The 16,469-nt window shown below is 38.1% G+C and overlaps 1 protein-coding gene across 1 annotated transcript in view; it reads left to right on the top strand.

Moving 5' to 3' along the window:
• LOC122811307 (aldo-keto reductase family 1 member B1-like) overlaps nucleotides 1-16,469 on the top strand; it is a 356,222-nt gene that overhangs the window by 98,543 nt on the left and 241,210 nt on the right. Inside the window, exon 3 of the mRNA XM_044083068.1 lies at nucleotides 15,283-15,450. Within this exon, the coding sequence (XP_043939003.1) occupies nucleotides 15,283-15,450 (168 nt within the window). The remainder of the gene's footprint in view (nucleotides 1-15,282; nucleotides 15,451-16,469) is intronic.

Raw genomic sequence — 16,469 nt, 5'->3', positions numbered from 1 at the left:
TCAAAGACATGCAGTAGGTGGAATGGACACACTAAACTGGCCATAGGTGTGAGTGTTCATGCGAGTGTGTAGTGTGGAAGAACAGCTGCTGCAAGGCTAGCCACCTGGTGGTGTGAACCTTGGCTCTAGATGATTGTCACTGTTGAAGTGACCCCCCTGACCCCATGTGCAAAAATGGGAATAAAAGGATGCAGATGGAGGGAGGAATGCATGGATGGATGGATACATGAATAACAAGATGCGAGCAACTGTTGTATTGAGTGTCATGAAATACCCTTGCAAGACAGTGACTGTATAAGATAACTATGAAAAGTAAATGCTAAATGTGTTAGAGGGAATGTGATTTCAGAAGGTGTTAAGACAGCCTGAGCAAGCCTAGAGAAAACCCTTTTATACAAAGCTACCCAAAAGGGGATCTGTATGATGTCTGAATTTTGGAATTTTGATATCTAAGTGGGTAATTTGAAGCTGTGAGTACAGCTTTTTTGTTAAGAAGACATCATTTCATTGTTTTTAATAATGTACAATTAGTAACGCTGTAGACCTTAAACTTCAGTGATGTTCTCTTTTATATCTTCCCACATGGCTTTACTTTCAGCTGAATGAGTAGATACCACCAAAACAAGGAATTTCAAATGACATGTGCATTGTTTATAACTGATTTAAGTGTAGTACCCAAATCACACCCATTGCCACAGCTATTCAAAGCTTATCAGTACAGCCAACAGTAAAATAAAGTGGCTTTTCTTTCATTTGAACAAATACATGCTACTAAAAACAAGCACCTTTTGACTACATTTACTTTTATTTACAATTGCTTAAACTACATGACACCATCTCCCTCCCCACAGCCATTTAAAACTTTACAAAGCAGCCAGCAGTAAAAGGACATAGCTTTATTTCTGGCCAAACAAGCAGAGTCCAATAAAACAAAGACTTTTTGGTTACTGCTATATTGTACAACTGCTTTAAGTGAAGAATTCCGACCCCCCCCCCCCCCAGCCATTCCAAACTTAGCAAAGCAGCTAACAATAAAAGAATACTTCTGTACTTTTGGATCGACAAGTAGGATGTCTCAACATTATTCTAATACTCAGGCATCTGAAGAGACCAAGATTAATTAAGAATTCAGCATAACTTGACCCCCTCTCTAACAGCATAAAGCAACACCATCACAGATACTGCCTTCAGATGGACAGTCATACAAATAACACTAGGTGGTCATGCTTATCAGCTAGCTACCTTTGTGTATATTCTTCCACCTTACCCAGTTTGCTTAGTACAAAGACATTTTCAGAACTAGCATCATATCCTAGGTGACCTCAACTTATCTGGAAAGGGAAATGTAAAAATACACTAACAAGATTTGTCTCCCTTGGGGACATGGCCAAGATTGCTAACTGAGAGCAGCAACTGGTGAAGACTGATTGACTGAAAACTTTTCTCTGACAGAAAATGTAATAAAAAATTAAAATTGTTAGCTAATTGTATTCATCAATAGTCAGAGAAAAGATTTATAACTTCAAGTTCTTCAAAAGTTGTAATTTTTCTGTCAGAATTTCAGCTGCTTGGGTAAGAGACAAGAGACTTAAGCATGAGTCACTCAAAAAATGGAGCTCAGGATTCAGGTGTTAAAAAGACATCCAGTCATTACTATTTAGTATGCAGGATGTATTACTAAAATATACAAACTGCATACCAAACTAAAAAGTTTCAAAGAAGAGACCAGAAAGTGGATGGAATATTTTGAAATTCTTATGAAACAGCAAGGTACACAAGTCAGTAATATGGAAGAGACTTTGAATGATCATGAAGGAAGAATAATTGAAGGTGAGTCTCAGACTGAATTTCTTTTAAAACAAAATAACTGACACATAAAAAAACTCAATGATTTAGAAAATAGACTAAGATGAAATAACCTTAGAATTAGTAGCATACCTGAAAAGTATGAGGGAGGCAATATAATAAACTTCTTAACTACCTGGTTACATAAAACATTCAATCTACCTGAAACTTTATCTTTTGGAATTGAAAGAGCACATAGATCCTTGAGAGCACTTTCCAAGAAGGAAAACTCACAGCCACACTCAGTTATAATTAAGTTCATGGATAACTTAGAAAAAGATCAAATATTAAAAGCATCATAGTTCAGCCCACCTATTAAAACAGGTGAACATGTAGTCAGATTTGACAATGACTTTTCCAGTAAAGTAATGAGTAAAAGAAAATTCTGTTTACCACTGATCAAGGAACTTAAAAATAACAATATTAAAGCCACATTGGTGTTTCCTGCAAAGATCACATTATTCCTTTCTGAAGCAACCAGAATATTTAACACACTGGAGGAGGCATCCACTTTTGTTAACCGCAATAAAATCCTTAACAATACTAAAGAAATGGAGTGGAATGGTATATTCCTGAAAAGACAGAGTAAGCTTAATTCTTAGAAAACTGCTGCTAATGCTAAAAAAGCCAAAAAAGTAACTCTCATTCTCTAATTGAAGGACTATTATTTTCTGAAAGAGTAGACTTGCCCTTTAAGTAAAAGGTTTATACTGGACTTTAAGATTTAAACATATGCAAGTATATATTTATATTTTAAGCTAAAACATTTTTCTGGATGAGGAATATAAAGGGTTAGTTTTAATATATTAATAGTGAAAGACAACATATTTCATTTAACTAAATCTACAAGTGTGATTCTAAATGTTAAACAAATGCTTTCTGCAAGAGAATGTCATTCTGTTATAAGCAATAGAATTTGTAACTTTAAAGCTATATAAGTTAAGAATTTTATTTTGTTTGTTCAACTTAGCTTAGTATGTGCATTTCTTGGTTAACTAATGTCAGATCCAAGTAATATGCTAATCAGAATTGTTAAAGTGTTAGCAATGTTGTTTTCTTTGTTCCTTTGTAACATATTCTTCCACAGGTCATTTATGAAACAATGGATACATAGAGAGAAAGCTTAAGAGCAAAAGAATGTTCCATGGCTGTCAGAATGGTGGTTTCTTCCTGCCTTGACATGTCCTGAAGAACATCTAGGTCAAAGTTCATCGCTGATGTCTGTGAAAAAAGAAAATAATTTTATATGTTTTTCTCTCAAGTATATATGTGAGAAATTTACTCAAAATAACACCTCTTTTCTTTTTGTAGAAGTTAAGTGTGGGCACATCAACTCTGAAACTTTTTACATGTTAGTTAATTAGATTCACTAAGACTATCTGAAATAACTCATTTCATAAGTCAAAGTTGAAACCTGAATGTTTTATTGCTGAATCAGTACTTCCATTTTGATAGAAAGTAAAGTAGATTTTTCATTATGTTGAAATCAAGGAAGGGAGAATGATATTTGAATTGAATACTTTGTAACTTTTGAATACAATATATTCTGCAATTTTTTTGACTCCATAAAAAATATAGGCTTACAGAACAAGATAAACTTATTCATCTGTTCATGGATCAGACAGAGAGTGCAGGACTGGTAATGGCTGGGGTGGCAGCTACAAACAAGACATGGGAACTTGATGAACTGGCCAGACTATTACCAATCTGGATTTAGATTAAAAAAGTGAAGGCTGATGTTATTTGAGTGCAGCAGTTAAGAAGAGAATTATGGGCTGGGGTATACGGATGGAACACATTGAGCAGATAAAGGCAGTAGGGATAATAAACTCCTCCAAAATCAACCATCAGTATCGATGTGAAAATATAGTAACAAAATTCAACAGAAGTTGGAGTACATAAACAGAAGTGTTGACTAAAAGGACATACGTGATCTTGTAGCTCTAAAGAAGGTTACTGATGCTGCATCCTTTTCTGAAGGTACCTCAAGGAGGAAAGAAAAAGGGTTGGTTGAAAGAGTGTAAAGAAAAGCTGTGTGCAATGTAGTCACCTCATACTTGTTCAGCACAAGAAGGGCAGCATGGTGGCTACCAGATAGAGCACTGTGGTATAATGAGATAAACAAATGGTAAGATTGATACCAAGGCTTTTATTTTCTAAGGAAAGACAGAAAAGGAGAATGTTAAATGGAACTTTTCCATTACTGGGGCAACAGTTCTAACGCACTAGCAATGATAGCACAGCTGTTAGCCCTGGAGCTATATAATACATTAGGGTTTATGTGTCATTATCAAGTAAGAATTTACGTAGCTTGTACGTGTCATTATCAGCTACCAATTTCAGCACAATGTATACTGTAATTGCCTAACAATTATACTTCAATGCAAGCACTATATCATTCAACTGCCCACTCAAAGCTGCAACCTACAGGCAACAATATTTCCTAAACTAAGCAGCACAGTACAGTGAGATAGGGTAACTTTACTTCTGTTGTTTATTGTAATCCAACTCTGATCTTTCCTCAGGCAAACTTTGAAAAGCCTGTAATACAGATCCCTAAAGTATTTAACCCAAAGTGTATACAGGACAGGAACTAATAAAGTGCTTATATGGATCCATAAAACAGGAGCAAATACCACAAATGGTCTAGGGAAAAGAAAAGTACATTACCAGATCTGCTCTGTCCTCCACAACTTCCGACAATATTATTTTAAAGAAATAGATACTACATCATGTGTTTAATCATGGGAAAACTGGCTTGGTTAAAGTGATTCAGAAGGAAGTTAAAATGTGTAGCAAGTATTTCCACAAGATCATCAGTACCTGAATACCTCCTAAGTTGAAACATTCAAACAATGAAAAACATTCAGGATGGTTTATGTGAAAAGACTGAGAGTGAAACTTATTTTGTAATACTGTTTATTTATATAGGAATCTGAGGTGTTACATTTCTGATTCTGCCTCATGCTATATTTATACTAATTAAAGGAAAGTAAAGCAGTGTTATTATTAAATTATTTTAATAGACCTGCTGAGGGTACTGTTTCAGACCAATTCTTTTCAGCCCTAACCTTTGAAATGTAACAGTGCACATTACGGCAACATCACAGGAATGGGTTAAATCAGTTAAAAATGAAAGAAACGAAGCCCAAACAAGCACCAACGATGTTTTATCAATAAAAAACATAACCACAATTCCATAGTGGAACAGGCTGCTGTATTTATTGTAATTAGTGCTTAACAGTTTCATCGCATTTTCCTACACTTAAACCGGGACTTTGTCAGATAAACATTGCGTGGGCGTGTTGGCGCTAGTTAGAACTGTTGCCCTGATAACAGAAGAAATGGGAGCACTAAGTGATCAAACCAACAGTCATGTTTTTGCTACACTAAATAATTTACAATGATTTGCTTTATTTCCCCTCTTAAGTGCTATACTGCTGAACATGTTAAACATAACACAGATGCCAAGGCACAACAAAAGGGGCAGACTTGAAATCCATCTGTTATCAACTGAAAGTTAATGGGAAAAACTGATTTTGCCCTGGCAGGCATTTTTACAGAGAATATCAAGTCTGAAACTTGGATGGGTGCTCAGTACTTTTGTCCCAAAATCATGACTCAGCCACAGTGCTTATGTACAGAGTGGTCACGAGTGAAAAAAAACAGACTCTGTAATACTTCTGCCAAAGCAGACAAACAGTGCAGGGCATTAATGTCGGTTTCTTTCTCTTTCCAAACAAGAACTTCAGGGCTAACAGCTGTGCTTGCGCATGCTACCATGTTACAAGTGTTGCCCCGATAACAGAAAAGTACCTGTTAAACTTTTCTCTTTTACTTCCTCATCCCAATGTACCTAGAAAATGGGCAGACAGTAAACACAGGTCAACTTAAAGTGTGGGCTTGAACCAAATAAAGGCAAAAAATGTACTTTCTCCAGTTCTGATATAGAAGTGAATTAGGAAAGGGAACATATGGCATGCTTGGGAGGAGGGAGTTCTGATGTGTAAGGGACTAACATTCCTCCCTCTCCAAGTTTTATGAGCTGTATGCTATGTAAAACAGTAGAAAACTGAATAGTTCCTTCTAGAGGACAGAAGGTGGAATCATTGGTTCTGCTGGAAGGGTTAGCCAACTAGACATTCCTTCCTTCCTTTCTTTCTTTATTCCTTCCTTCCAGTTAAAGGTAAAAAAAAAATTCTGTAAAGTCATGGGATACTTCTTCAGTATTAGTGGTCTCGCTGATGGACAGATGCAGGACTCGTATAGCGGAGTTCTTATTATCCAAATGTCACTTGCCACAGGGACAAAGACCAACATTCTGTAGCAAGCAAAGCAAATTGCATTGTCAGGAATTGTCTTGGACTTCCAGTGGGAAGGCACACACACTCACTAGGTAATTTAGTTCACAAAGCAGGGTCCTTATTATCAATCCAGTAGTGTAGCAAGGGCAGGGTGAAGGGATCAAATGCCCAGATGCAAAGTGTTAGGGGGTATAATCAGCCATCAGATCCATCATCCTGATTCCAGATCACTCTTTAATGTAATACTGGCTTTTGTATTCCTGCCACTTGTATATACCAACACAAAGATTTATACCTAAGTCTCCAACAAGTCACTAGATTTAAAAGCCAGTATTGTATTTGTGGTCAAACCCGAGCACTGTAGCTCTCAGTATGTGGTCTAAACTGTGGCAACTGCTTGCTACAGTAGTGAGCAGTTTGCTACAGTTTAAAAGAAAAAATATATTTTTTTTATTTTTCTTCTTTTGTTTTTTTTTGTTTTGTTTCTATTTCTTTTCTATTAAAATGTGAGGGGGGGGGGTTGCAGGGTGTAGAAATGGGACCTGATTGACTCTGGCATTTCATGAGCCCCAGGTACCTGGACTTCTTTTTTTTTTTGCCCTTCCATTAAGAGCTGGGGCAAAAAGGAGGGTTATGGTATGTATCTTATGTTATAGAAGGAGCAGATTTTTTTTCTTTTTTTGCTCCTCACTTGAATAACTGGGGGGAAGGGATGCTGGTGGAGCTGTGCCAATATTTCACTCAGTTAACCCCAGCAGCCTTATTATTGTAATAAGCTGGCATACCTGCTGCCCTGAAATAGGGACATTCTAAAGCACTGCTAAATATTGCTTGGACATTGACCAGATTATAGAAAATCAAGATTGCTCTGGTGAAACTAGGATGTCTGGTCATCCAAACTATAATTCACATTTGTGTAAATAAGTAACATAAGCAGTCTTACAATGGTGTGCATTTGCAGAACTCATGCTGTTAATTTCCATTTTAGCTGCTATCAACCTAGATGAAAGTAGCATTTTTCAACTGCTACCTCCATGGAGGAGGAGTTCTTATCTGTGATGCTGGTGAACTGGGCTCAAGTAGTGTGCCTGAAGTAGGGAACCTGTTGCTGAAAGAGTGACTAGTAGTAGTCTGTTCTCCTTCTAGAGGTGGGGTAGCTCAGGGATTATTGCCTACTGTGTCCCCTCAAGGTTTCTTTTGAAATTGTAAAGAGCACAGTTGTAAACCCTGGAAAAGAGAGACTGAAAGTATAGATGTCAAAAATATATGCTGTCTGCGGTTGCTTTCCTCTGAGTATTTCCCTTACTCTGAGGTCTACATCTTTATGTTAATATATACAAGTGGCAGGAATATGGAGGGGGTTCTCCTCCATATTGGGACTGCAAAAGTTGATGACCCAAAAAAAATGTTTTAATGACATTACATCAGTCAGTCACTAGTGTAACTGCCCCGCCCCCAAACACACACACACACACACACACACACACACACACACACACACACACACACACACACATACACATGGAAGGCCAGGTGACATAGTTAAGAACACAGCAAAGCAATAACAATGTACCAAACATTCTTTGTAGATACACGATTGCTACAGGGCTGCCACTGCCTGTTATCTGTGAGAACACTTCCCCATTTCCTGGCCTGCAGCATGATGAGGCATCCTGTCTTCCCTCAGATGGGATATGGAGAATGAGAAGAGACATGGCTGATGATAGGAGGTGGTTGAGGGACAATGAAATACCATTTGTTCAGAGGTTCATAGGTAGGTACTAGGTTATCAGCCCAAGGGCCTACGTAAGCCTAGCCAACAAGGTTCCCTGGCTTACGCAACCCAAGAAAGTTATTTTCCTGTGCCAAAAGTTGATGACCTCAAAAAAATTTTTAATGACATTGCATCAATAAATCACTACCGTAACTGCCACCCCCCACCCACACACACACATTGTGTTTAAAGAAAATCAGTAGTAAACCACAAAAATGTAAAAGATAAGGAGAAGGGTGCCAAGCAAGCTGTAACCACCAAAACAAGACAAAGGCACCACAAGTCAAGGACAATCCGGATGACAAAATCCATAACCAGGCTCCAGATAAACATTTTATTCCACAATAAAATTAACGTCTAACTTGTTCACTGTGTTTTCATCTCAAACTTCATCATATAAACAATCAGTCTATTAAAACCCTGCCATTTATATATATTAGTATAAATAAATCATCCAATGAACCCTTGGATTCAGTTAACAATTAACGTCAATCGAAAATAAGGACAACAAATACAAAAAATTATTTAAAAATTAAAAACCATTTCCATAAATAAAAGCAATCATACATATGTAAAACAATAACAACTAAAACATTGCAAACTTTAATAGTCAAATTTAAAAATCTCTAGATTATATTAATTAAGAAGAAATTTCTCTATCTATTGGACAAAGCCCATATTGCAAATAAAAATAGAAATAGAGAACTGGACAATGTTTTACCACGTAGTAAAAACCAAGCATGTTTTTAAGTCTCATAATTATTCTGTAACCCACTCAGTTAAAATATCATATGAGTATTGTGACCAATAAGTTTTGAAAAGTTAACAAAACATTCAAAATATGACCAACACCCAGTACCTTATAATCGCAGATTGCTTTTTTATATAAACAGTATACACCACCTTGTACATACCATTGACTAGAGGTAAATGATAATATTCAGAGATGCACAATGGTGTATTATGACCTATTAGGTGTTTTTTGTACTACAACTTTGCTGCTCTCATTTTCAAAACTGGGGCTAAACTAGCATTTTCATTTAGGCCAGGGAGTTTACCCGCATCAAGCCTTATTTGCCAGTATGATTCCCTATATTCTATTTGTTTCCCATGGCCCTCCCCTAATGTCAACTGGTATCCTTTCAGTTACAAAAAAAAAGAGAACTTGCCCCTCTACAAGTTGTAGTGTGCTTGTACAGTGCATTTTTCTCATTAGAGGTTTTAATGTCATGATAGTGCTCATATGTATAGCTCCTCGGTTTACATTCAGTTTTACCTATGTAAAATGCCTCACATATGTCGCATAAAGCAAAGTAGATGACCCCTGCAGTGTTACAGTTGCTATAAGTACCTGTATCAATTGTTTGGTCCCTGCTTTGTAAATAAATACTTTCTTTATTAATTATATACGGACATCGTGAACAAGACCCACATTTAAAGGTGCCCTTTTTTCTTCTATCCAACCTAATGGTTGATAAGCTATTACACTCCAATAAATCCTTTAAATTCTGCCCCTTCAAATATGTTATCTTAAAGAGTTTTTCCTTTACGGCTGTAAGATCAGTCAATCCAATGAACCTATCCCACTCCTTTTTAATATATTTTACTGCAAATGCATCACTATTGAATTCCATTACTAAAGCCCTGTTGAAAATATTCTTGTGTTCTGTGTCCTATTTGTTCCATCAGTTACAAAAAATTTCACATCAACTTTCTTTTTGCCTAATAAAGGGGGAAATCTAGAATTTCTGTTCTTCACAACCTCCATTTCAGCTTAATTGATTAACTTAATAGGATACCCTCTTTCTAAAAATAAATTTTCTAAAACATTACATTCTCTATTAAAATTCCCATCATCCAAAGTCATTCGGCTTGCTCTAACAAATTGCCCTTTAACTATACTTTTTTTCGGTGATAATGGATGGGCACACTTGTAATGCAAGCAGGAATTAGAGAATGTGTCTTTCTTGTATACCAGGGACTTAAGTTCAATGTTGGTCCTTTTGATAGTAACATCAAGATAGTTCATCTCGTCATAAGTAACTTTATGGGTATATTTCAGAAAATCCATGCTCCCCTCAAGATATTCCATAAATTCCAAAAGTTTATTCTCTGATTCCACGCAAAACATGCAGCTGTCATCTAAAAATCTTTTATACATGGGCCAACATGTCTTGTAGTTAGAATATAGAATAAATTTCTGTTCCCATACAGCAAGTACTATATTAACATATATGGTGGTACAATTAGCCCCTATAGCTACTCCTGTAACCTGTTGAAAGAACTCACCACCAAAATAAAATACTAATTCCATCAATTCTAGACAAACCCAAAAGTCGTTATGATTGCCAATCGTTTTTCCAACAAGGGCTTCTTCAAACCAGTCTAAACCCTTGTCATGCGGAATAACGAAAACTAAGTCCTTGATGTCGATTGAAACAAAAAACATATGTTCTTGAAAATGCTCAGCCCATTACTAATTAAAAAGTCCCACAAATCTTTTAGGATCTTCTATGAAGCCACGAATCTTCTAGGAAAATCTTTAGTAGCTTAAGCTAGTAACATGTTTATTGCTTTGTTTTGGAAAAGTCCCTTCTCTGCTATGCTGCAGACTGTTCTGTGTGAGATGTTTAATTTTGTTCATAGGTTCATAGATAGGTACTAAGTAAGCCTAGCTAGCAAGGTTCTCTGGCTTACCCCACCCAAGAAAGTTTTTTTCGTGTGCCACAGAAATAATCCCCAGGGTGTATTTCCTATTTCCCATCCACTCATCAAGATTTTCCTTGAAGAGTGCTAATGAAGAATTTTGCTTGACATAGATGGGTAGCTTGTTCCAGAGTATGGGAAGTCTCTGGGACAGGAATCTATCCCTCCAGCATGTCCTGTTTATTGTGGTGACAAGGTTTAGGTCCCTAGAGTATGTAGCTTGGAGGGAATGGGATTTCTATAGGTGTAGCATTTCCAACAGCTCTGGGTTTGACATAGCTTTATATGTTAGGCAGAGATCACCTGTGAGTAGGTGATATGCTATGGAGTAAAGCTGGAGTTTTTTTGAGATGGTCAGTGTAGGGCAGCTGTTTGAGGCCAGTAATCCTCTTTGTGAGGCACTTCTGTGGCCTTTCCAGCTGCTGCAGATGTCTTGTGAGGTACATTCCAAAAGTGGCATTCTACTCTATATTGGGTCTAATGAGTGTTGAGTAGAGGGGACCAGTTACCTCTTTTTTCCTGGATGAGAACCCTTTTGTGATGAGGTGTGCCATGTAGAAGGATTTTCTGACTACTGTGGTGATGTGATTATCAAAGGAGAGATTACTGTCCACCTGGGTCCCAAGGTCTCTTATCACACATTCAGCATTAAGTAGACTGCTGCCTATGTGGTAGTTCATGGGTACAGAGTTTTTACCAAAGAGGATGACAATGCACTTTTTGGCATTGAGCTTGAGGCCATGGGTCTGACACCAGTTATCTTTCTCAGTTAGGCCCTTCTGTAGGATGTTCGCATCATTTGGGGACTCGACTATGGCTCCTAGTTTGCAGTCATCTGTGAACTTCATTAGCCAAAAGCCTTCTGTATTAACCTGTACTTCAGAGAAGTAGATACCAAACAGGAGAGGTCCCAGGACTGAACCCTGTAATCCACTTGTCACTGGTTTGAAGTCAGATTTGGAGTCTGCAACTTTTACAGTGTGGGTTCTGTCAGTGAGCCAGTTGGCAACCCATATTGTGACGTAGTGATTTATACCTAGTTTAGTGAGTTTAGCTATAATTCCAGAATGGGGGATGGCATCGAAAGCCTTGGTGTGAGGTCAAGATAGGCTGTGTGAACCACCTTACCCTCGTCTACAGCTTTGTTGACTGCCTCAAAGAAGTCAATCAGGTTCAGGAGGCATGATCCCAAACTTGGTGGGGTCCAAACTTTGGAGGTTACCAATGTCTTTATGAGTTCCATGATGATACGTTCCATGGCCTTACAGACCAGGCTCATCAGGCTAATAGGGTGATAGTTCCCGGGATCAGTGATGATTCCCCCTTTGTGGAGTGGGATAACTGTTGCTGTGCACCATTCAGTGGGCACAAAGCCTGACATGAGGCTATGCTTGAACATGGTGCTTAGGTGGGGAGCCAGTTCATTCTGAAGTTCATGTAAATCGCAGCCTGGAATGTTGTCCGGTCCCATGGATGCTGTGTTTTTCACTTTAGAGAGTGCAGCTTTTACCTGTGTAGTTGTGATTACAGGGACTCTGCATTCTTCCTGTATAGATTTGGGCCCTTCAGGGGGTGAGAGGGGGGTAAAGTAAATACTGAACCTATCTGCCAGGATGTTGGCAATATCGGTTGGTTCTGTAATTTCCGTACTCTTGTGCTGTAACTCAGAGCAGATCTGTGTGTTGCCATTGAGATTGTTGACATAGCTATAGAATGCTTTGTGGTTATCCCTAGAATCAGTGGTGATTTTATATTCGTAGCTAGCTTTGGAGGATCTTATAAGGGATCTCAGCTTCTTACTGAGGCTGACCAGTGAGCTCCTCCACTCATGGGATTTTACTCTCTTTTCCAACAGTTTCTTCCATCTGAGTTTATTTATGGCAGGAAACCACCAGATTGGCTTCCTTTTTTTGGAGGATAGCGTCTTGGTTCTGTTTTGGATAGCACGATACATGTACTCGTGTAAGTCCTTATAGAGTGCATTTGTGTAGGATTCAGCAGTCATAACCGTATTGTCCATCTGTATGGGTGTCATGAAGTTCGCCACTTCAGTCTTAAGAAGCATGAAGTTAGCTTTGGAGAAATTTTTTACCATGGTTTCCTTAATGGGGGGTGGGGGCCGGATGTGAATATCTAGGGTGTTTAGCTTATGGTCGGATCTGACCAATGAGGAGTTGACTTCAGGTGTTGGTAATGACTAGGTCTTGGATATTGTTGCCCTGGTGGGGGTGTGGATAAGTTGATCCAGGGCATTGGAATTTATGAATTCCAGAAAGCGTTGAGCAAAGGAGTTGGTACGAGTTTTCCCAGTTAATGGTGGGGTAGTTGAAATCGCCCATTATTAGGGTGTTTGGTTGAACCCTAATATTTTCCAGTATATCAAGAAAAGAGGAATGGAAATCCTGGGGCATGGTGGGGGATCTGTAGCAAGCTACAATTTGCATTGCAGTTTTGCCCAGAGTTAGTTGCACTTGGATAACCTTGGATGCATTATGCTGAGCAACTAGCCTGGAGGTCTGGATATCCTTAATGAATATGGACACACCTCCACCTTTGGTGTTCCGGTCCAGGTTAGATGGCTAAAAAGTATGGTATGAGTTGTAGCCTGGTAATGCAGGGGTGCTCTCTGGAGCCTTGAACCAGGTCTCAGTCACTGCACACAGATATCAATGTTCTCCATTTTAAGGAGTGCCTCGAGGGAGTGCATTTTGAGATTTAGACTTCTAGCATTAAGTAGCATTACCCTCAGTTTTTGCTTGCTGTTGTAGGTAGACATTTTTTTGACCTGCTCTGTAATAACCCAGTACACCAGAATGGCTCTGTGTCAGATGATCGAGTTTTCAGATGCTCAAAATTCATACGGACTAGACCATATGATCGAGTTTCCAAAAACTTGAACATCAAAAAAAAAACTCCACAAAAATTTACTTTTTTATGTTTATGCAGGGGGCCAACTCTGAGATTGCATTACAGTGAAGAAAAGGGTAAATTTCCCAATCCTCGCTGTACCACAGTCTCCATTCAAATGCTTTGAGTTTTCAAAAACTTGACCATATGAATTTTGAGTTTCTGAAAGCTGAGTCAACTGATAGGGATCCACCAAAATATAGAGGTGTGGTTGGCACTGCACCTTCTCACATTCAGAATTAAAAACAGGATTGTGGGAGTGTCAAACAAGTTGCATGAGTAAGAAGTACTAAAAGCTACAACTTCTTCTACAAACAGAAATTTTGGTGATCCTCTTTAGCGACAACAAATCTATGGTAGGAATCTGTAACAGACATTTGTACTGTGAGATAGCATTTGGGCAAAACTGGGGTGCAAAGACTATTAATATAATCCAGCAGTGAGCTGGGCCATGATGACAGGGGTAAAGGCAACAGGCTAGACTAACTAGCATATATATATATATATATATATTTTTTTTTTATGTGGAAGCGATCAATTACTTTTGTAATCTGGTCAAGAATCAAAATCTAGGCGACCAAATGCGATGAAATATTGGATCAACACAAAGTATGCCCTACATAAGCTAGTATGCCTTACTATGGGTCTATATTAGAACATCGAAGTTTCAGGTCTTCGAATGTTCTAATATCAACACCTAGTAATCGAAAACCGGTAAGACCGAAAATTTAGAACATCGAATTTTTTCCTAGGGAAAAAATTTGCTGTTCCAAAACACATGCACACCAAACACACAGCAATCCACACACATACACCTAAAATCTTACATCTAAACCTACACTAAACTGTACATACACCACTATCTACCCACTTACCTTAACCTAAACCCTAACCCTAAGGTCCGTCACTATCGCACACACACCTCACCCACGCCCTAACCCTAACTCACCTATCCCACCCTAACCCTCATGTCCAAAGATTCGCACACTTACCTGACCCGCGCCCTAACCCTAACTCACCTATCCCACCCTAAACCTCACGTCTGCACAATTGCACTCTTACCTGAACCCAACCGTAACTTTCCACCACAGAGCTGAAAATAGCGAAGCGACAATAATGGACAACCAAATTCTTTCCATAGGAAAGAATTCGGTTATCTAAAAATTCTCTATTTTCAACTTTCGGTTACTAGGTGTCAATATTAGAACATTCGAAGACCTGACACTTCGATGTTCTAATATAGACCCCTTACTACTACTCACATTTTATGTATTGTTCTTAAGTATAACAGTTTTAAAAAATGATTTTGAAAATGACGTTCTAATTTAAAATTCATATAGTTATTGTCCAATAATTGTTAATGCTATATTAGTAGACTTTGCTGCTGTTCCACTTGACCAGTTTCTTTGACTGCTGAATAATCTATGTTAACTATAGAATGTGGCTTTATGATTTGGAAATTAACCACTTGTAACTGCATACGCACAGAGTTCATTTGGACCAGGCATTGACTGGTAATGTTTGATTGTTGTTGAGCTGTATTAGTGTCTGAAGTAGTTACTATATCAGCACTGAAGTATTCTATTTTCTCATTTGGTATACCAGGTCTGACATAAACTATAGGAAAATACAAACATGATTCCAGCTCTTTGTCTAAGCTTTATGTGAACCTGTTAGTGATGAAGAACTCTGATAGATAGATTGACATCTGTAAGTAACATTGTTTTTTTTTTCGTCTTTCTGTAGTCAGCACCTGGTCAGGTGCAGCAAGCTGTAGAGGTGGCCATAGACAACGGATATCGACACATTGACTGTGCACACGCATATCGCAATGAGAAAGAGGTGGGAGCTGGAATTAGTTCCAGAATTCAAAAAGGAGTGGTGAAAAGAGAGGATCTTTTTATTGTTAGCAAGGTAAAAGAAAAATCTTGTTTAACTGCACGTTCCCCAGCAGGTCTTTTGTGTTACTGATATGGTGTGTGCGTGTGACACACTTGTGGTTTGAATTATACAGGTGGTTTGTGCTTGGCAGTGCTGCTGGGAAGGTCATGATCTCCTTTATGGCAGTGTAACTGGGACAGAAATATACAATTTCCTGTTTTGGGGAGGGGATCCAAGCACCACTCAACATCACTGTTTAGTTATTTCAACATAAGAAAGTGTGTAGGTCATGAATCTCTGTAGCGGTCCAGTACCAAGTATACATTTGATGGCTGTCATATTGTTACTGTCTAAACAGACTGGTTGCTGTTGCCAAGACAGCAATACATTAGGAGTTCCAGAAACAAAGTCCCATTCTTTTGTATTTAGTATCTTATTAACAGCCTCAATTCTTCAAAACCATAAACATGAATGCAAATAAAATTTGTAAACCCAGCTGTGAAGGTAGCACTGCTGCTCTCGCTCTCCAGAAAGTTCTAAAGTCATAACATTCTGCATCTTCAGGCCATCTCTGTTAAACAACAACTCTCCTTTATAATTAACAACCCCTAATGGGAAAGTACAGTTGTGTACACTTACTATAATTGTAGATGTTCAACTGTATTTACTGTTGCAGTCATTACATTTGGGTTATCTGCTTACAGTAGCCCTCAGTCGGCCTTTTTATCAAAGTCTTGGGTTCTGCATCGGTTGCTGTCTCATCTTCCATGACGTCAGGTAGTCAGGGGTATAAAGCATGCAGCCAATGCCATTACATCAGTTTTTCTTGCCCCAGATGTCAGGTGCCCCCCTTACTGGGAAGCCATTAAATATATATATATATATATATATATATATATATATATATATATATATATATATATATATATATATATATATACATACAAGGTTATACCTCCAACAAAAAAGCAAATACACCAAAAAGCTTTTAAGTATTATAAAAGAGAATAGAGGTATAACCAAAATAAGTCAGGGGGCTGGAGGGAGTGTTA

This window comes from Protopterus annectens, chromosome 9.part0 (assembly GCF_019279795.1).
Source record: "Protopterus annectens isolate FY-2018-M chromosome 9.part0, PAN1.0, whole genome shotgun sequence".
Lineage (NCBI taxonomy): Eukaryota > Metazoa > Chordata > Ceratodontiformes > Protopteridae > Protopterus > Protopterus annectens.
The sequence above is the reverse complement of the archived record's forward strand: the minus strand, read 5'-3'. Positions and strand labels throughout refer to the sequence as shown.